The sequence below is a fragment of the Sturnira hondurensis genome, unplaced genomic scaffold (genome assembly GCF_014824575.4).
Source record: "Sturnira hondurensis isolate 20B ecotype Veracruz unplaced genomic scaffold, ASM1482457v3 Scaffold0021143, whole genome shotgun sequence".
NCBI lineage: Eukaryota > Metazoa > Chordata > Mammalia > Chiroptera > Phyllostomidae > Sturnira > Sturnira hondurensis.
The window spans coordinates 23,772,124-23,794,847 of NW_028093774.1; the positions used below are offsets into that span (position 1 = coordinate 23,772,124).

The 22,724-nt window shown below is 38.4% G+C and overlaps 1 protein-coding gene across 2 annotated transcripts; it reads left to right on the forward strand.

Moving 5' to 3' along the window:
- Positions 1-3,080: 3,080 nt before the first annotated feature.
- Positions 3,081-22,492, forward strand: MED6 (mediator complex subunit 6). Of its 2 annotated transcripts, XM_037031431.1 has the most exons (8): positions 3,081-3,172; positions 6,260-6,419; positions 7,955-8,046; positions 9,822-9,904; positions 10,209-10,317; positions 12,310-12,425; positions 21,440-21,467; positions 22,080-22,492. In XM_037031431.1, the coding sequence occupies exons 1-8, from the start codon at positions 3,151-3,153 to the stop codon at positions 22,208-22,210; spliced, it is 741 nt and encodes a 246-aa protein (XP_036887326.1). In that variant the 5' UTR covers positions 3,081-3,150; the 3' UTR covers positions 22,211-22,492. The 2 variants fall into 2 exon arrangements, with proteins under 2 accessions (XP_036887326.1, XP_036887327.1); XM_037031432.1 differs by lacking the exon at positions 21,440-21,467 and having other exon boundaries at positions 22,080-22,226.
- The last annotated feature ends 232 nt before the right edge of the window (positions 22,493-22,724 follow it).

Consider the following 22,724-nt stretch of genomic DNA (forward strand, 5'->3'; position numbering starts at 1 on the left):
AGAGATTTTAGGAGTTTTCTTATAACTTCCCATGAATCATTTCCATCTAACAATGTCATTACATTTCCTTTATTATTGAATTCTAGAGGTCTATGATAAGGTTTGCTGAGGACTACTGCATCATCCGTGTATGTATACACGATCAGTTCACTCAGCAAATACTTGCTGAGCATCTAGGGTATGGAAGACACTTGGCCAAGGACGAGGTGGATGCCATCAAGCAAATACATGCATGACCAAGTCCTCACGGAGTTGACAGTCCAGTTTCTTTTTAGAGGAGTCTGAATTCAGGCCCTAAAATCACACAGGTATTTCTATAAGGAAGAGCATATATTTCTATAGGTAAAGAGGTAGGATGACATGACATGTATAAATTTAGAATATTAGAGACAATGTTGAGAAACTGAAACCCAGTGATGAAGAACAGTGTTTCGGTGCTTAAAAAAAAAAAAAGCCTGTATGAGGAAAAGCTGTTTATCTGGGTGATGACCACATGCAGTAAGGTACCTATAGTGCATTATCAATCATTCAGGAGCATCATTTTCTCTAACCAATCAGAAGTCATTTCCACCCTCTTACTGAAGTGCTTCTCATTTTTCTCTTTCGCTTGCACTCCACGCTTGCATATCAAATGATATAAGTGCCCAAACTGCAAAGCCTCAAAAGTATACACTTTGGAGACTTTGTAAGAGAGTCAGATACAAAAGTTTAGCATATCCTATAGAGGGGGAGATTAGCCTGCATTACTGATTTTTAAAAAACATGTTATTTATTTGTTTTTAGAGAAGGAAAGGGAGAGGGAAAGAGAGGTATAGAAATATGAGTGCGTGGTTGCCTCTCACGCCCCGCCCACTGGAGACCTGACGTGCAACTCAGGCATGTGCCCTGACTGGGAATTGAACCAGGGACCCTTTGGTTTGCAGTCCGGTGCTCAGTCCACTGAGCCACACCAGCCAGGCCTGCATTGCTGATTTTATAGAAGAGATAATATATAGGAAAATTTTTGTTTGTGTACACCTATGTGTGTGCGTGCCTGTGTGTGTGTGTGTGTGTGTTGTTGATCACAATAAAACCGTATTTCCTGTTTTTACCAAGGGCCAGTGTAGGTTGGCAGAGTGGCTCAGCACCTGCAGCCAATCAGAGACACTCCACCACCATCATTCACATGCATTTTTAATCTATGGCCTTATGGTCTGACATTTGGCTGGTGCCTGCAGAGAGAGAAAGTGGAAAAGGCACCAGTGCTTTTAACTACCTTGGCCTGGAAAAGATACTCATCATTTCCACTCACATTCCTTTGATGAGATCTAGCTATGTAGCTCCATCTAGACGTAAGGGGAGTGGAAAATGCAGATTAGCTGTGCACTCAAGTAGGTAACTTTGAGAGCAGGTAGCTCATCTGCCGCAGTCTCGTTTGCAAAATAGGAATAATAGCTTCTGCTCCATGAAACTGTGACAGAAAAATTAGCTAATTCATCAAAGTGCTTATTTAGCACCGTGCCTCTTGAGCTATAGTAAGTGGTTCAACAAACAGCAAATATTTTTGACATTCAGAAACAAATTTCTGATTAGAACTAATATCTTCACAGCATTCTACTCCTTAAAATCTTTAATAGCTTCTCATTTTCTTTGAATAAAACAATACATTATTTACAAAGACCCTTATCATCTGGCCCCAGCCTACATTCCCAGTCTCTTCTTGCCATTCTTCCTTCACTTATGTGATCCAGTTTCTTTGTACTGGACTTTTTCTGGTCCTCAGACCAAGCATTTTCCCACTGTAGGGTCTGCAGTTCCCTTTGCCTGAGAAACTTGATTTCTTCAGGTGGCTCTTCATGTGGCTGGTTCATTCTCATTCTCCAGGTCTCATCTCAGTAATATCTCCTCTTCAGAGGTCAGTCCTGACCATCTCATCCAAAGTAGCTTCCTCCAGTTATTGCCTATCTTGTCATCCCCCCCATTTTTATTATCACAATCTGCTTTGCTCCTCTTTGTTACTTGTTTACTGCCCGTCTTTTCTTTTTTTTTAAAGATTATATTTACTTATTTTTAGAGGGGAAGGGAAGAAGAGAAGGACAGAAACATCAATGTATGGTTGCCTCTCGTGAGCCCCCTGCTGGGAGCTCACGCAACCCAGGCATGTGCCCACAACCCAGGCATGTGCCCTGACTGGGAATTGAACCGCGATCCTGTGGCTCACAGGCCCATGCTCAATCCACTGAGCTACACCAGCCAGGGCTTACTGTCTGTCTTTTCCATCAGAACTGTTGCCTGCTTGAGGCCAGAGGCTCAGTTTGTTTACTGCTTTTCCCTCTACATTCAACTTAAGCTAAGCAAAACATTTGGTAGGTATGAAACAACTGAAGGAAGGAAAGAAATAATTAAAGATACATTGAAGATCATCTCAGCTGGGTGTTTCACCTTAGCCTATCAAGATATTCACATTTCCCTATTATCATTTCTGTGTGACTCTTGGGTAGTGCTGTAGCTCTAGCCTCCGCTCTCAGTCATGCTTCCTGAAAGCACAGTCTACATCCAATGCCACTTCCCTTTACTCCTGAATATATACTCTCTTCTTGCATCTAGTGGGTAGAAGTCAGGTATGCTAAACATCCTACAATGCAAAGGACAGCTTCCCATACCTCCAGCAAATAACTATCTGGCCCAAAATGTCAGTAGTGCAAAGACTGAGGAACCCTAGTGCATAGAATGTCCTGCAGACAGACCATGCACAACATGGACATGTTTAAAACGAAGTCATTACCTTTTTATTTTTACCTACTCGCTTGTTACCTGTTATTTCTAATCTGATTAATGGCACTTAGTTTGATAAATCAATATCTTGTAATCATTTTTCATTCCCTCATTAAGCTCCGCCCCTCTTCACCTCACAGCCCCGCCTCTCTTCCCTGCCCCACCCCTCCTCCCCTTGCCCCGTTCGAACCTTAAATCCCGCCCCACTCCCCAGCCCCTCCCGCCACGCCATGCCCCTTTCCTCGCCTTGCTCCACCTTCGAGCCCCGCCCCTCTCCACCTTTCAGCCCCGCCTCTCCACCCAGCTCCTCTTACATATGCAACACGCTGCTTCCGTCGCCATAGTTGTTACGTTTCCTCTGCGCCGGAAGAAGAGCTTGCGAACTCTTTTGGAGTCATGGCGGCGGTGGATATCCGAGGTAATCTGGGATGCTAGCCTTTGTTTCTTGATTGTCTGGGGTCGATTTGAGGCTTTATAATTCGCGGTGGCAAGGTTCACGTTCATTTGTGATATCTCCAAGCCTTTTTTCTATGGACCACCCAAGGCTTTTTAATCTGGTGAAAAGTTGCATAGTGTTTCCCAGTTTCTCCGGGGTCTCAGAAGTGTCAAAACGCAGGAACTGAAAAAAGCTTTGGGCTTTGAGCCCGCAAACCCGAAGTGTTGTTTTACACATAAATTTCCACAGTAAATATTGACGCTGTTCTCTCCCAGTGAAGGAATGGCCTTTGAGCCGAGTGGAAAGTGGGGCAATGAACCGACTGAATTTGGTTCATCTTTTGGGAATTGTCGTGGCTGCTTTATTTCTGACATCGTGCCCTTTTCGCCCCTGAGCATGAATCCCTAAAATTTTCTTCTGTTTTACTTTTGACTCTGCAAAACTTTCATTCGAACACCCAACAATAACTGAAGGTAGGGATCGTTTCTTTTTCACAGCTGGACTGTATAGGTACTCATATATTTGTGAGTCGGTGAATGAATAAATATATGGAGACGCGTTACCTTCATTGCTGCTTGATCTCAGCCTTAGGTCATACATTCTCTTCTCAGCTCACGGACACACATCTGTTTCAGGGAGTTTGGTGGGGGAACGTCTAGTGTGCTCTGGGATTTCGAAGAGTGAACGGAAGGGAGATTAAAAAATAGCTGAAGCGTGAGAACCTAGTACAGACCAGGTTCCTCCCGGTTGGGAGGAGGGGTTATGGGATTTCCCAGAAGTGTGAATTTTTGTACCTAGGTGCAACCTGAGATTCAGTCCTCACCCCCAGCAGATTAAAGAAAAAGGGCTTTCCTCAAAAAGAGTATAATTTCCTCAAACTTTAATATGCTCCTAATCAGTTCTTTGTGGGATTGTTTTGTTTGTACATGTTTGATTTTTATTGATTTGGGGGAGAGAGGAAGAGACAGAGACATCTATTTGTTGTTCCACTTGTTGATGCATTTCATTCATTGGTTGATTCTTGTACGTGCCCGGGCTGGGCATAGAACTACAACCTTGGTGCATCGGCACAACGCTCATCAGCTGAGCTCCCTGGCCAGGGCTGTAACATATCCTTGATTTTTAAAGGGAAGTGTTTGAGATTCCTTTTTCTATATTAACCAGAGTGGAGTCTGGCAGATTCATTACAAATATAGCCTCATTTTATAGTTGTTCAAAATGTCCAGTGATCTTCTGCATTTCTGGATAATGCTTTTACATGTTTGTCTTTCATTATAAGTTAGTTTTCCAGTGCCTAATTTTGTCACTTGCTGATTGTTGGAGAAGTGTTTTGGGACCATGTTAGCATGCTCCTTTGCTACTACATTTAAAAAAAAAAGAAACCCTTAGTTCAGACTATTTTCAAATATTTAACTTTCATAATATTTTACTTCTTAGATTTTTTAGAGTCATTGCAAAGGCTCTGAGGTGAGAGCATAGGTGTGTTAGAGGAGCAGCAAGGGGGCAGCAATGGCCAAAACAGTGAGAAGCGAGGCTGGGAGGAAATGAGGTCAGAGAGATAATTGGTAACTTGCTCCAGATCTTCCTGTGCATTGCTGTTGCCTTCCACTAGGTCCCCATCACCTCGTGCCCATATCTATTGACTGTCTATAATTGTTAGTAGGTAGGATCTTTACTAAACATTTATTTGTGTCTGCAGATTACTCTCTGTGGAAGTGATCTGTAATATTATTATAACAGTTTATTGCCAGTAACTTGTTATGACATCATACAGACATAGTTATGTAAGTGAGAAAGAAACCTAAAATTGTCCTCTACAAATACTTTTATGTAATCCTTCCTACAGAAATGTATAACAAAGTTGCTTCAGGAAAAACTACTTTAATAACTGGGCTATAGTGCTTAAAGCTGAGAATAATGATTATCCTTAGTTGCTTTTCATGAGAATATCTGTCTTTTTATTTGCTGGCTTGTTACATATTTGGTTATGGTATGATCCATTTATGATGAACCATGTTAATGGTCTGTACTGATTATTTGGACATTAACATATTTTATTTGTTTCCTCGGTTTTTAATTTATACAATTTTTCTCGCTTGATTCATTTTGTTCACAACTGCTTGTCACCTTGGGTTAGGTCTGACTTCTTCAAACATACCAGAAGCAGTTACAATATAAAAGAGTTTGAGGTTTTAATTCTTTCTTCAACCAGTACTATATAGGCATTCGTGACTCACACCTAGTGGGATTTACTAGTCAGTGGCATGAAACATTATTGCAGCCAGTGGCTAATAGAAGCTCATTAATTAAAGGTACTTAGTTATTGTGTCTTTTTTTTCTTTGTGTATTTTGAAAATTTCAGATTTAATTCTATTCTAAAATGTGAAATTGTATGGCTGTAATTGAAGGCATTCTGCTTCTCATTTGCCTTTTAACTTTTGCATCTTTATTATTTCATCTATAATAATAGCTTTTTACTTTATTTCTCTGTCCTTAATTGGGAGGCTTCAGACTGGTGGCTCTGGATGTGTTTTCTTTGGCATGTGTGTTGTCTTGAAAACTTTTGAATTAGTTGCCAATATATAAAAACTTAGAATTTCCATTTTTTGAAAGACTTCTTTAGATTTCAAATCCTATTACTTCTCCACCTAATTAAATTATTCACTAAACATAATATACTTTTTAATGTTTTCCCACCTTTTTATATGCATTCTGTCTACTTAGAATTACTTTGCCTCTCTTTTTCTGGGCTGAACCTCTGTTTAATCTGTAACATATAGACTAAAACCCTCACCCCATGAAAAGTCATTCCAGTTCCCTCAGGTAAAGTATTCTGCATCCTATCCAGTGTTCTCATAGCACATTTATTCATACTTTTTTTATAGCACTTACCATGTCGAGTTGTCTTCTTCTTGCTTGCTTATCTATTCTGTTAGAATGTAAGAGTATGTACGTTAGGAGATGTGTTTTCCTTCCATTCATAGTGCCTACAACATTAGATGTGTAATATTTGTAGGATTCAATTTTTTGTCCTTTCTCATATTTTATAATTTTGTTTCTTTCCTATAGATAATCTGCTGGGAATTTCTTGGGTTGACAGTTCATGGATCCCTGCTTTGAACAGTGGAAATGTCCTGGATTACTTTTCAGAAAGAAGTAATCCCTTTTATGACAGAACATGTAATAATGAAGTGGTCAAAATGCAGAGACTAACATTAGAACACTTAAAGTAAGTTATTATAAGAAGGTAGCATCTTTGCCAACTAGAGGTTCTGCAGTGAACATTTCTTCCAAGCTGTGGATCATGAAGTACAGAGTAGAAGTTTTCGAAGAACTGGACTCTGTTTGGGTTTATAAAAATTTTTGATGTGTAAAGGAATTATTAGTAGTTACTTGTTCCTTAGAAAGTCTTCTGTGTGTAGCTTTATATATTACTACCCAATTAAAATATAGCTGTGAGGTTTAGATGTAGATATGATCAGTGATTTTAGCAATGCAGCTGTTTTCAATGTAGTATCTATAATAATGTCTTCTCTACATTTAATTTAATGTTTTTAGTGGGTTTGTAGTAGATTTGTCTTTGTATGACAAATAAAGCAAATACCATTTTAGCCTTGGCTGGTGTGGCTCAGTGGGTTGAGTGTGGGCCTGTGAACTGAAGGGTGTCTGGTTTGATTCCCAGTCAGGGCACATGCCTGGGTTGCGGACTAGGTCACCAGTACGGGGTGTGAGAGAGGCAACAGTACATTGATGTTTCTTCCTCTCTCCTTCCCTTCCCCTCCCTCTAAAAATAAATAAAATCTTTTTTTAATAAATAAAATCTTTAAAAAAAAGAATTATATAAAGAAAATACAATTTTAGCCTAACAAATGCAAAGCAAGTTTCTTCAGACTTAAATGTTAAGAATTTATTACTGTTACAAAACTTTCTGAAACCACTGTGTAGTAAAGTTCTTTTACCTGTCAGTTAAACATCAGGGGGAATTCATAAAATTAAATTTCTATGGTATTTAAATTTAAAAAAAAAATCCTTACCCAAGGATATGTTTATTGATTTGAGAGAGAGAGAGAAACATCTATGTGACAGAGAAACATTTATCAGTTGTCTCCCCATACCTGCCGCAACCAGGGATCAGACCCACAATCTAGGTATGTTTCCTGACTGCGCATGAACCCACAGCCTGTTGGTGTATGGGATGCTGCTCCAACCAACTGAGCCACCTGGCCAGGGCAAACTTCTATAGTATTTTAAATAGCTTTTGTTATGAGACATGTTTATAACTATTAAAATAACTTATTGTTACTTTTAAACATAATCTGTCAGATCAAACATGCAGTGGGGCAAGGATAAGGTTTTTGATGTTTGCTGGTGGGGTAAAATATATAATTGACATATATAGTCAAGACATGAACAGCCTTCACGTATACTTTTATATTTGACCATATTTATAGATATGATCAGAAAGCATCATGGTGTTTTGGTTGCCTTTTTTGAAACATACTCTTCATTGTACTTTAATGATGAAAATTTAAGTTCATTATGCATTTTTGTAAAGAGATTTTTCTGTTTAAGAACCAAATCTTATTTGTATTTTACTACCTCAGAAAATAGTTTATTAAACAGCTAGTTTTTAATATCAAACATAGGCGGTTTTGATTCTACTTACAGTGTTGCTATACTTTTACATACTGATTTGAATGTTCTACAGAATTGTTTGTAGAACATTCATAGACCTCTGGATGTCTGTGTTCTGTTTTCATTCAGTCAGATGGTTGGAGTAGAATACATCCTTTTACATGCTCAAGAGCCCATTCTTTTTATTATTCGGAAGCAACAGCGGCAGTCCCCTACCCAAGGTAAACTTCAGGCATTATTTTCTTCTTAAAATACCATGACTGATTTACTTTCTGAGCCATGTTTTTTTTAATTGGGTTGTCTTTTGGGGATCCCCAAGAGAACATACACGGTCAGTGCTTTACGGACTCAGCAGACTCAGCATATAGTCAGTCACACGCACGATTCGTTACGGCAACACAGGAAGGATGCACTGCCAGGTCAATAAGGGAAAAGCTTTATCAAGTGGGATGGGTAGGAATCAATGCGTAAGCTTCCTATACTTTCCCTCCTGTGAGAGGGATATACCTCGTACACCTGCCAGCAGTGAACTGCAGCTCCACATGTATATGTCTGCTCAGGGAGGTCCATTTCAGATTCTTAAGTCCAGAGTTTTTATTGAGGGCTAATCATGTAGACATCCTCTACCTGCTAAAATTCCAGACCCTTAGAAGGAAATCAGGTTTCCACTATAATCATATTGTTTGTACAAATTGTCTAGGAAGGCTGGTACACCTGGCATAGCTTTATCACTTAGGAAATGTTTCAAAAGCAAAATTCCACCGGTTACATGTTTGGACACCATGGGTCTTCCAGCATGCCCAAGGACAACTCTGCAAACACTAACAGAGCAACTCTGGAAGCCACCTTTTCCGTGAGTGCAGTTATTGGGATTCTACCTGACCGTTGAGTATCCCAAGTAACCTTTCTTTTCATAGTCATGGAATCTTAATTCTGATACAAAATACGTGGTAGGTGCAATTGTACCAAATTCATAGAAAGTCCATTGAAAATTCTCATTGACAAATTCAACCAAAAGTCCTACCAAGGTTATACTTCCAAAAACAAACTGGCCTTAGAAATCAAAGTGAAGAGTATAGAATTCAGGTTTGATTTTTGTAAGGGTTTTTTGAAAAATCTATACCCAAAGATATGTTTATTGGTTTGAGAGAGAGAGAGAAACTTCAGTTGATTGCCTCCTGTTACTGCTCTGACCAGGAATCGAACCCATGACCTTTTGGTATACAGGACAAGACTTCAACCAACTGAGCCACTAGCCAGGGCCGAATTTGATTTTAAATCAAAAAGTTACCTATTTCCAGAGATAACCATCTTCATCTCTTAATTAGATACCCTCATCAAGACATTTAGTAACAACTCTGATATTCCAGAGAATGACTTGTTAAGGAAGTTGTGGTTCCAGAGTCAGGAATTGAAATTTACTGTAAAAATCTAGAGCTTGTGCCCAGAGAAAAATAGAACCATAGAACAAAGACAAGACCACAGACGGGATTTCTATGATGAGAGGGTTCAAGGTGTAGAAGCTATACAAGGTGGTACCAGCCTCAGTAGCAGCTGTTTTACTCCTAAGGACCCAGGACTGGGGCACAGAGGCAAGTTCAAAGTGTGACCGACTGACAGCATTGGATCACCTGGAAACTTGTTAGAGATGTGCTGTGCCTATTAAGTAAGAATCCAATTTTAACAAGATACGCAAGTGACTCTAGGACACGAGTTGGCAGACTCTTTCTCTGAAGGTCCACAGAGTAGATATCTTACACTTTGTGGGCCTCACGGTCTCTGACAGTTGCTCAGCTGCTGCCATAGCAGCCGTCAGTGATAACGAGTAGGTGTGGCTGTTTTCGACTATAACTTTATTTACAAAAATGCAAATTGCCAGGCCCTGCCTTAAGTTTTAATATGGGGAAATGTCAAATTTTAGTCGTTTTTTATGGAAATATAGTAATTGGTATATAAAGCTCTATTCATAAACTTTTTTTTTCTCCCACTGCTTTAGTTATCCCACTGGCCGATTACTATATCATTGCCGGAGTGATCTATCAGGCACCAGACTTAGGATCTGTTATTAACTCTAGAGTGGTAAGTGTCTTCACATTTAAACACTGAAGGAAACTTTTGCTCGAGCCACCTTGCTTTTAAGAACCAGGAGGTGGCCCTCTCCCTTGTGTAAGTTGGTGTTAAGTGTTGAGTTTCAGAATGTTTTGAGCGTTGTTACTGTGGGCCAACTCTGTATTAAAAGTGTATACCATAACCCAGCTATGGAGAGATTCGGGTTCTGAAAACGAAAATTGCTGTCTTTACAAATGTAATAATTTGTATTTACTTTGGAAATTTTGGTTAATCTAATGAGAAATGCAGAAACTTTTTTCTGTTTTTGTGCAAGCTTACTGCGGTGCACGGCATTCAGTCAGCTTTTGACGAAGCTATGTCATACTGTCGGTATCATCCTTCCAAAGGGTATTGGTGGCACTTCAAAGATCACGAAGAGCAAGGTAGGTGGGGCACCTGGACCCTCCGAAACATTTTTGGTACTCTGAAAGAATGAAGCTGGTTTTGTTAGGGAAATGGCTGTTGGTGATTTCTAGGTCTGTTTTACTTCTCAGGAAGAGTCTTCATAGGATGATGACATTGTCGCAGCTATGATTTATATAAGTAGATGTGGCGATAATAGCTTTCTCATAGGAACAGATGTAAATTTTAATGTTAGGTAAATGGTATTCTTTGATAAGTAGGTTCAAGATTTTTAAATATTTGGAAAATGCAGAGAAAATCAGTGGTGAGGAGTGAGGAATGATGATATTTTTTGCTTATGTAACTGTTGAGTCATCCGGAAATTTGGAACCCGAATCCCCCCAATCTTTTTTTTAATCCCCACCCGAGGACATATTTCCACTGATTTTTATTTTTACTTTTTAAAAGATTTTATTTATTTATTTTCAGAGAGAGGGAAAGGGGGGGTGAAAGAGAGGAGAGAAACATTGATATGTGAGAGATACATTGATTGGTTGCCTCTCTCACGCGCCCCCAATGGGGGACCTAGCCTGCAACCCCAGCATGTGCGCTGACTGGGAATCAAACCAGTGGCCTTTCGGTTTGCAGGCTGGCACTCAATCCATTGAGCCACACCAGTCAGAGGCTCCGTTGATATCTAGAGAAACATCGATTGGTTGCCTCCTGTATGTGCCCCAACTGGGGATCGAACCCTCAACTTAGGCATGTGCTCTTACTGGGAGTCAAATTGGCAACTTTTTGGTGCATGCTGCTCCAACCAACTGAGCCACCTGGGCAGGGCTGAATTCCCCACCCCCACCTCCCATTTTGAAAGTGGGAGAGATACTCCCACTGATAAACTGATACAGTTTATCAGTTTGTATTCTATCTTGGGGATAGAATTATCCCCAAGTGGTCAGTCTGTCTGATCTTGCCATTTTATTATCTGTTGTGATGCCAGAACCCCTAGTTTCCATAGCTTCTAATTTGCTATTTATTCTATACCTTATTTTACCAGTAAGTATTTTTAGAAATGCATGTATAGCAGTATACCTATAATCTGTATTTCCTTCTCTGAGAAATAGCATTTCAGAATAAGTTGCTAAGGGAAAAGTAGCCTTTGAATAGAATTCAGACTTATATAAACGGTTGGTCTCTCAGATGCAGTTATATTTATTCTTAGTAGTTGCAGGCTGAACATTATGTAGGCAAGTTTGCATCAGTTAAATAAACTTCTAAGAGCTCTTCGCTCCTAGCCTAATGAAATGTTTGGAGTAAAACTTACCCGGAGCCCTTCCTTTAGAGATAGTCTCCTAGCACATCCTACTCCCAGGGGATTCCACATATTGTTAATTTCAGAAGTTCTCTTGTAGTTCTTTTTTTTTCTTGTCTTGAGGATCTTCTGTTGTTTGGTTTGTCCTTTTTATTTTTTTTTTCAGTGAATTATAATCTTCATAATTGAGGTTGGTAACTTGGGGAATTTGTGGAAGTTGCATTTTCCATTTGCACCTGTAAGGTTTCATGGGTAAAGACCATTTAATACACTTAAAATACACACAAGATAATTTCAGACAAATAATTTGGATTGTGATTTTGGTAATCTTAAAATTCTTTTGTTTATCCATGTTTATGTACTAAAACTAAAGCTACCTTTTTTAAAAATGTATTTTCAGTTATAGTTTACATTCAGTATTATTTTGTATTAGTTTGAGATGTACAGCATAGTGGTTAGACAGTCATATACTTTACAGAGTTAAAACTAAAGTACCTTTAAAAGACATTAGCTTTTTAAATGTTAGAATGTTAACTTCCTGTAAGAGAGGGAGTTAGAACACTTCTTTGTATACTCTCTGTTTAACGTATTGCGGAATTATTTTTGAACTAGCAGTCATTAAAAATAATGAGGTTTGAGTATATTTATGCTGGACAAAAATTTGTAAAATATAAAACGTCAAACTAGGCAGTGTTTTGATTTGGACTTCATATTTTAATAGATAAAGTCAAACCTAAAACCAAAAGGAAAGAAGAACCAAGCTCTATTTTCCAGAGGCAACGAGTGGATGCCTTACTCCTAGACCTGAGACAAAAGTTTCCACCCAAATTTGTGCAGGTAATAAGGACATATGTGATTATTTTGATTTGACATTGTTTTTTGGTATATTTATTTTTATTTACTTTAAATTTTTATTGATTTTTTAGAGAGAAAGAAATATCAGTTTGTAGTTTAACTTATTTATGCATTTATTGGTTGATTTTCATATGTGCTCTGACCAACCAGAGAACATAGGAGAGTCCTCAACCTTGGTGTATTGGGACGACACTGTAACCAACAGAACCACCCAGCCAGGGCCTGCCATATTTATTCTCAATTGAGAACTGTTTCAGATGTGACCTAAAAATACTGATTTTCCTCATTAGTTAAAAAAATGATCTTTGAATCAAAGGAAAGATTTTGAAGGACTTAAGGAAGAACGTGGGTAAAGGGAATAGAATTAATATGCCCTCCTCTCGGGAAATTCTGATTGTCGTTAATTTCACTGTTCTGTGCTATTGAGTTTAATTCCTCATTGAATCTTAACAACCTATTACGACTACATATAGACAATATTCTCATTCAAAAGATTGCCAAAAGTGTCATAAATGGTAGCAGAAATAGAATCTGAAACTCATGCTGTTTTCACTCTATGTGCTCACTTCCAGCCTGATGTAGTGGATGTTTTAAGTCCTTAAATGATAGAACACTTAAAACTTTTGTAACCAAAAAACCAAAACCAAAAACAAAATGGAACATTTGAGGCATAAAGTTTGGCATGATAAATGGAGGGGGCAGGAATAATTGTAGAGTTACATCACTTTGGTGTTTGAGTTATAGGAATTCCATGTTATTTTCATGGGATTTCAATAGCAGTAGCAAATCCACCTGCCATTCTACTATATGAGCTGTTGAAGTGAGGTAGGTATGAGATGGAATATGTGAACATGTCATTCTCATGGTTAATCTCAGTTTTTATGGTGCCTTTATAGGGCTATGTATACACGAGGTCATATATACTGTTTTTCTTGTGGGGGACCTAATTAACAGATTTTTAGGGTAATTTTAGATTAAATGAGATTCTTTACACCGTATGTGGGAGATACCCTAGCCCTCAGAGCTCCCCCAGCTGCCACAGATGAGAACAAATTGTCCTGGACACAATCTTGTTTCAGTGAGAAAGAGGGTGGCAATTCCCTCTAGTGGAGAGCACCCTGAGTCCTTCTCCCAAATAGTTTTTATTGGGAATGGTATGTGTAGGTGTATACAGCATACATGTATAGCTCATCAATAGATGTCAAAAGGCTATAGTCATACAAAAACAGGTATTATCTGTAGATAACGATTGAAGGAACACAGAGATCTGTCACAGGTCAGGGTCTGTTAGTCATGCTGCCGCCAGAGGGTCTTTAAGATGTGTTTCATGAGATGAGGGGTTTACTCCTTATGCCTTGAATTTAAACACATGGCTTGAATTGACAGGGCTATGCTGGGCAGGGCAAACTTCAAAGGATAAAATGTACATTTCATACCTGAATCCCACGGGAACCCTCAGTGTTAGAATCAGGTCATGTCTGCCACCTGCGTTCCCAGGTTTTCCAGGGAGACTCACCGGCCCCTCTCTGAGCCTGCCTTCATGGGGCTGCAGTCTCTGAAACCACGCAGAGTGGTCCTCAACACCATGGGATGACTGTAGAAAAGCTGCTCCCTTTCCTGACTACACCCAAGGAGAGACATGAGCTGTTGGAATGGTTATGTGGTGGGGAGGGGAATAGGACACAGCTGGATCAGGACAGGAAAGCCAGTTTACAGAAATCTCATGATGACACTTGAAGATGAAGCAGTGTCTGATGAGTAAATGAATTATAGCTGTGTGTAGGGTAATGAGTAACCACTACAGAGTGTAAATGGTTAGGTATGGTGGACCTACCCAGTATACCGGGGAGGCCGGGGGAAGAACACCCAGACCTGCATAGTACGGTAGCTGTCAGACACACGTGACTAATGAGCACTTGAAACGCAGCCAGTCCACAAATCATTTTACATGTGCATTGTGATGTGTGTAAAATACAGACTGGGACCAAAGGCTTGATACAGAAAAAAAGGTAAAACACTCTATTAAAATTTAAAATACTGATTCTATATTGAAATAATACTTCAGATATATTTGGTTTAAAATATAAAATTCACCTGTTTGTGAAAATATGACTACTGGAAAATTTAACATTACATATATAACTTGTAATTGTGGTTCATATTTTTTTGGATAATATTGATCTAGAAAATGGGAGTAGAGCATGTAAAACCAGAAATATGAGTGTTAATGAACAAATAAATACCCAGAAACCAGAAAGTCCTTAGTTTTTTTTTTCCCCTAGTTCCTTGAGGTGTAAGGTTAGATTATTTGAGAACTTTTCCTTTTTAGTATTGGCACTTATCACTATAAACTTCTCTCCTAGTATTGCTTTTGTTGCATTCCATAAATTTTGGTGTGTTGTATTTTCATTTTCATTTCTCTTCAGATAATTTCTTATTCCCTTATGATTTCTTTTTTGGCCCATTGGTTGTTCAAGAGAGTGTTGTTTAATTTCCACATGTGAGTTAGTAGCAGGAAGGACATAAAAAGATTAAAAATAAATGAAATAGAGACTAGAAAAACAATAGAAAAAATCAGTAAAACTGAGAATTGGTGTTTTTTATTTTTTTAATTCTTTTTAAGAGTTGGTATTTTTTAAAAGGAAACAAAATTAACAGACTTTCAGCTAGACAAAAAAAGGAGAAGACTCAAATTAGTAAAATTAGGAATGAAAGAGGAAACATTACCACTAGTGTCATAGAAACAAAAAGATCATAAAAAATTAGACTACTATAAGTAATTATATGCCAACAAATTGAAAAACCTAGAATTCCTAGAGACATGCAACCCACCAAGACTGAGTCATGACAAAATAGAAACTCAGAACAGACCAAAAATGAGTATCAGTAATCACAAACCTCAACAAACAAAAATCTAGCACCAGATGGCTTTACAAGTGAATTCTACCAAATGTTTAAAGAGAATACCAATTCTTCCAGACTCTTCAGTAAAAAAAACTGAAGAGGTAGGAACACTTCCAAATTCATTTTATGAGGCCAGCATTATTCTAATACCAGAGACAAAGATATGACAGCAAAACTACAGTCCAATGTCCCTGATGAACATAGATGTAAGTATCCTTACTGAAATACTAGCAAACTAAATCCGACAACACACTAAAAGGATCATACATGTGATCAAGTGGAATTTATCCCTGAGATGCAAGGATGGTTTAACACTAAAAGAATAAATCAATATGATACACCATATTATCAGAATAAAGGATAAAAATTGAACGATGATCTCAATAAATGCAGAAAAGGCATTTGAAAGTCTTTTATTATAAAAATGCTCAACACGGTTCGATTCCCAGTCAGGGCACATGCCTGGGTTGCAGGCCAGTTCCCAGCAGGGGACTCATGAGAGGCAACCATACATTGATATTTCTCTCCTTCTCTCCTTCCCTTCCCCTCTAAAGATAAATAAATAAAATATTTTAAAAATGCTCAACAAAATGGGTGTTAAAGGAATGTACCTGTACATAAAAAAGGCTATATGTGAGAGACCCACAGCTAGTATATTTAGTGATGAAAAACAAAACTTTTTCTCAGATCAGGAATGAGAAAAGGATACTTACTCTTCATACTTTTTTCCAATGTCATACTGGAAGTCTTAGCCAAAGAAATTAGGCAAGAAAAAAGAAATAAAAGGTATCCCATTGGGAAAGAAGTAAAATTGTCTCTTATTGCAGATGACATGATCTTAAACACAGCAAACCCTGAACACTCCACTAAAAATCTGTTAGAACTAATCAATGAATCCAATAAAGTTGCTGGATACAAAGTAGGTTGCATTTTTATATACTAACAGTTCAGTGTCTGAAAAAGATACTAAGAAAACAATCCTATTTATAATAACATTTAAAAAAAAAACCTTAGGGATGAACTCTTTGTTTCCAGCTTTATTGAGATAACAATTGCTGTGCCATCTAATGCTGTGTAAGTTCAGAGCACACAGGGTACTAATTTGATGCACTTACGTGTGCAGAATGGTTATTACTGCAGTGTTAGCGGACACCATCATGTCATATAAATACCATTTCTTTTTGTGTGGTGAAATCATTTAAGATTTACTCTCAGCAACTTTCAAGTATGTAAGACAGTATTATCATCACTGTGTTACACATCAGATCCCCGAACTTAATTCATTTTGTAACTGCAGATTTGTACTCTTTGACCAACATCTCCCCATGTCCCTTGCCCCCACCCCCACCACTGGTGCCCACCACTTTACTCTTTGTTTGTGTGATTGGCCTCTTTAGATTACACATATAAGTGACATTTTATAGTATTTGTCTTTTGCTGTCTGACTTAATTTCACTTAGCTTAATACCTTCCAGGTTAGTCCTTTTTTTCCCAAAGGGAAGATTTTCTTTTAATGGCTGAAAAATATTTCATCTCCTTTATCCTTAATTTGTTGATGGACAAGTAGATTGTTTCTTTATCTTGGCTGTTGTGAATAATGCTGCAATAAGCATAGGAATGCACGTATCTCATTGAGATTATGTTTTCATTGCCTTTCAGTGTATATCCAGAAGGCGGGTTGCTGGCTCACTGGTAGTTGTATTTTAAATTATTTTAGGGACATTCACACTATTTTCCATAGTGGTTGTACCAGTTTACTTTCTTACCAGCAGTGCACGAGGGTTCTCTTTTCTCCGCATCCTCACCAACACTTATATACCAACACTTACATCTTGTCTTTTTTAGGATAGCTATACTAACAGGTGTGACGTGATTATCTCAAATATTTTCTCCAATTTGGTAGGTTGCCTTTAATTTGTTGATGGTTTCCTTTGCTGTGTAGAAGCTTTTTAGTTTGATGTAGTCCCACTACTTTATTTTTGCCTTTAAAAGCATTTACTTTTGGTAAATTCAAGAAACCATCCCTAAGACTGATGTTAAGGAACTTATTACCACCTGTGTTTTCTTCTAGAGAAGTTTTAGATTCAGATCTTATGTCAAGAATTTAATCCATTTTGAGTTGATCTTTGTGTATTGTGTTAAATAGTGGTTCACTTTCACTGTTTTGCATGTGGCTGTCCAGTATTGACAGCAGCATTTATTGAGGATACTATCCCGTCATCGTTGTATACTCTGGGCCCTTTGTGGTAAATTAATTGACTCTATATGTGTGGGGTTTTTTCTGGGCTCTGGGTTCTGTTCCATTAGTATATATCTTTTTATGCCAATACTGTGCTGTTTTGATTACTATCGCTTTGTAATATAGTTTGAAATCTGAGATATCTACATGTTTGTGTGTATTACAACATTAATCACTATAGCCAAGGTGTGAAAAAAAACAACCCAAATATCCATTAAGAGATGAATGGAGATCACTGGCTGGGTGGCTCAGTTGGTTGGAGCATCACCTCATACACTAAAACATTACAGGTTCGATTCCCAATCAGGGCACATACCTAAGTTGTGGGTTTGATCCCTGTTCGGGGCATGTATGGGAGGTAACAATCGATGTTTCTCTCTCTCTCTCTCTCCCTCTCTATCAATAAACATATTCTCAAGTAAGAATTTTAAAAAAAGAGAGATGAATGTAGAAAGAAACTGGTGTATACATACAGTTGATATTAATTCAGCCTTTATAAAAGAAGGAAATACCTTTCGCAGCATCCTGGATGGATCTGGACTATATTATGGTAATTGAAACAAGTCAGTCACAGAAGGATGGATAGATGCTGTATGATTTCACTTACAGAAAGTATCTAAGATAGTGAAACTTACACATGCATAAAATTTTATGGTGGTTGCTAGAGGATGGAGGAAGGGGATAAATAGGGAGTTATTAACTGGATATAAAGTTACAGTTGGACAATATGAGTAAGTTCTGGAGATCTGCTATACAAAATGATGCCTATAGTTAACACTGTGGTATCATCCTTAAAAACTTGGTAAGAGTGTAGATGTCTTATGGAGTGGAGTTCTTAGCACAGACAAAGAAACATAAGGAATCTTTTGGAGGTGATGAATATGTTTATTACCTTAATTGTGCTGGTGATATCATAGATATATATGTATGTCTAAACTCATTAAATTGGATACATTAAATATGTGTAATTTTTGTATATCAGTTATACTTCTGTACACCTGTAAAAACAAAAAAGTCAGCAAATACTCTGAATATGAGAGAGACATAAGAGATGGGTTAAGGTCGGGTGAAGAAGCACTGATTGTATAGGCTCTCTAAAGGAGTTTGTGGTTAACACCCTAGTCCAGTGCTTGCTACTTTAAACCCATGACTCATTAGCACTTCCATAAACATAGGTTTCTGAATTAAAAGTTCTTCGGAGTATTAAAATAGTAACTATCATCACTAAAGGCAAACCAAAGCAGTAGTAATTTTTGTATAAATACACAAAATATTTATTTAAAATGCTAAAATATTCTCTGACTGGGAATCGAACCGCAATAGTCTGGTTTGCAGGCCCGCGCTCAATCCACTGAGCTACACCAGCCAGGACTCGATGAGTTTTTTTATCTTTTAAAGGTTTAGCTGTAGGCACACATAAAGTTGTCATTTTCCAGAACCCTACGTCTTTCAGCCACCCAAGGGCCAAAAGCCAACTCCCAAAGAGAGAGCATGTTCAACTCTCTAATAGAACTAGGAAGAAAGGATGGCTTCCTTTAGAATGGTTCCTTTAGAATAATTCCTTTGCGCCTCCTACCTAAAATGTTTCTCCTCGTATATAGAAAAGAAAATAGATTCTTGCTTAACTTGAAATCTCTTATGAACTCTCCTGTTTACCTCTTGTATTTCCCAGAACCATTTGTAGCTCAGATCTTGCTCCTTCTTATCCATTGTATTTAACAGTTAAGCTTCTAGATCCTAGGAATGTTGCCCATTAGGGGGATGCTCAGGAGAGTATTGGAGGAGTCCTGACTGCTTTGAAGCCCCTTTTTCTATATTTTAATTCTTGTTGCCACTGGCCGTCACACTAACTCTGATACGGTGGGTGTTCAGGCCCTCAGAGCCTTTTATGATGAATGTCTTTTCAATGCTGTTTTCAGAAGCTACTAGAACACAGTAGACTGTTACTTCAGCTAGGTTTTTCCCAGGGTTACATGATTACATTTTATCAGAAAGGCACCCCTGTTCTGCTTTGTCATCTCAAGCCACATCCTACTGGTTTGACGGTATTCACTAAGGAGGGTTGGACAGTGCACATTGTGCAGATAATGACATTATTCCAAAATCCAGATGTAGTTCAGATGGTCCGGCGCTAGCAGTGAAGAATATTCCCTCTCAGTTTCCCAATTCCTCAGTGCATGCCGCATATTTGCTTTCCTATGCTAAATTTTAAAAGATTGACAAGTTTAAGCCTGAGATGTTCATAAGATGTGATAATGTGGTTGTGTTGGGGGTTTCCGTGACCTCCCCGTGTTTGGTGATTTGTGTAAAGGTCTCACAGTCCTTACTGCAGTGACATAGTGAGGATGTACAGCCAGTTATAGGGGAAAAAATGTAAGTGGAGGCTTCCCATACTCTCTCCTTCCCACAAGGGGCCACACAGAGTCTAATTCTCTCAACAGTGAAAATGCAGCAACACGTATGTGATGGTTCTGTCTAAGGAAGCCCGTCAGAGACTTGATGTGTGTGGTTTTTTGGTGGGGGGAGGGTGTCATGTATGTGCTGTATCTGAGATCAGGTACTGAAATTCCACATCCCCTGCATCATTTGTACAACCATTCTAGGTGCAATAGCCACCATTATCAGTTAGGGAATGGTGGGAACCCTCCAGAAATCCAAGTTCCTAGTTCCCAGCCAAGGGCCAAACCTGCAGGTTGGCCTTTCTAAGGAAAGCAGCCTCAGCCTTCTATGTTAACCTTTCTGTACAGTGGGTGATAATCCAGAGCTCAGTTTTGGTCTTATTAAGTGTAACAGTTCCCAGAACTTGTAGTTGGTGTGGGCTGGTAGGCACTTGGCAAGCATGAATCTGGCACATGTGATACCAGAAAATTTTGTAGTCTTTAATCATAGGAATAGATAAGAAAGCCTAAGGAGGGCATCAAAAAGAAATTCAGAAACAAAGGGAGGCATTAACTTTGAAATGACAGAGATAACTTGAGATAACAGAAGTATATAAAGGGTGTGTGTGGGTGTGGGTGGGTGTGTGTGTGTGTGTGTGTGGGTGTGTGTAGGTGTAATAAGTTCGAAGGTAGATAAATGGGAGGGAAGTTGGGGCATTGACTTTTTTCTTTTAATGTAAGAGGTAGTCATTGGCTGAGAGTGTGGGGTAGGTTGTGAGCCTTGCAGAGGAAGGAAGAGGAGGAAAGTGTTTTAAAGTGTTTCACTTGAGTAATAAGGAAGGGGAGGTGACAGGACTCAACTACGTAAAAGAACTGCCATAAAAGAACTGCCGTAGAGAGTGAAAGATCTGACCTTTTCCTGACTCCTAGCACCCCGATCATTTTTTCCCTGCAGTTTGATTTTTTAATAGTATACTCATCAGAAGTTCATAGAAAAGTTCTTTCTCCTCTGTATTTCCCACACCTGCCAGCTTTAAAAGTCAGAGGGTTCATCCAAACTTTATTTTTATTTATTTATTTATTTATTTTGCTCTTATCCCCTAAGCAAATAAGTCTGAAGAATTGAAAGGCTCTGTTTCCTTCTGTTGGATTCCACTTAGCTCATACGTGTTTGTGAATCAGTGTAGCCTGGGTGTGGAGGCAGAGGGCTCTGTAGGTGTTGAAGGGTTGTGTGTGTTTGACTCTTCTGTTCTAGTTTCAAATTTGTCTTTTCTGAAACAGGTGAATAAGAAGTAGAAAATGATAAATTTACTTTTTTATGGTTTCTCTTCATGAAATCATTTACAATGTAATTTGAATGAAGGTGTGATTTTAATAAGAATTATGAAATCAGGAAGAAAACTTTGCTAACCTGCTCTGTTTTTTTCTGCTTCTCCCCACTCCCTCTCCTTTGTTTTCTCTCTTTTCAATTACAGCAAAAGTCTGGAGAAAAGCCCGTCCCAGGTATGGTTTGTCTGATATCCTTATTAAAATTGAAACAACATCCAACAGCCTGTTTCACTCAGTGACAGCTGTAGCATGTGACATGAGCTGTTGTCACTTTGTCCTCCTAGATTTTCTCATTGTAGTTTGTTACTCCGAACCTTTGAGACTTGCTGAACTGCCAAAAGTTGGTGCTTTTGTGGTAGTGGTATTAGTATTTAAAAGGTGAGTCAGAGTGGGAAGAGTAGGAATTGAGGAGGTGTGAAAAGCCAAGATGATTTGAGGTTTTGAGTTCAAATTTCAATGTGGAAAAAGTTCTTCTGGTTCATCATTGAAAAGAGGTATTGAACCATCCATTGAACTGAGATGAAATAATTATATATCTTGTTTATGTATAATGTCTCATTTAAAGGTCATCTGTTTTTTGTCTAATGTTTCCTTGGTATCAGGTTTTTAAGTTTGTAAATAGATTCTTCCACGTCTGCCTCATGAAACAGCTAAATTTAGAACTTGAGATGAGGAATTCTAAATGAATTGGAAAGAGTCTGAACCGTTCACGTTAACTATTGTCTAAATTGATCTCATCCGTCCATTCTTTGCCCCCTCCAAAAAATACCTGCTTTTCCTGGGCAGTGGATCAGACAAAGAAAGAGGCAGAACCTACACCAGAAACTGTAAAATCTGAGGAGAAGGAGACCACCAAGAACATCCAGCAGACTGTGAGCACCAAAGGCCCCCCGGAAAAACGAATGAGACTTCAGTGAGAGTTGGACAAGAAAGAAGCTGCCAAGACTTCTTGTCTGATATCATACCTCATTACTGTGAAAGGCTCTTGACTTAAGTTAAAAGTTCTGTGTCACAACCCTTTCATTTGTATAGAATGTGCTTGTTCTTTAAGAAAGGATATAAGGACCCTTAAGCTTTCGAGATGGGTGTTTGTGTCTTTTGTAACCTTTTCCCTACAGGACTTGGTCAGCCCTCTCACTCACATGTGTACTGACTGCTTTTTTGTGTTTCAAATCAAATAAAGATATTTGTGTAAATTACTTAATCATGGCATTTCCCCCTTATTTCTCTCTGAAATATTTCCAGATGCACTTTGTAAATACAAAGGATTAATGTTAACATAGTTACTAAGTTTACTTTCTTTTTTAGTCGCATATTCCTCAGTATTAAAATACTAAAGCTACTAACAATCTGAATGACAAAGAAATGGGGGAAAAAACCTCACTCATCTATACCATCACCCTACAAATACTATAACAGTTTTGTGAATTT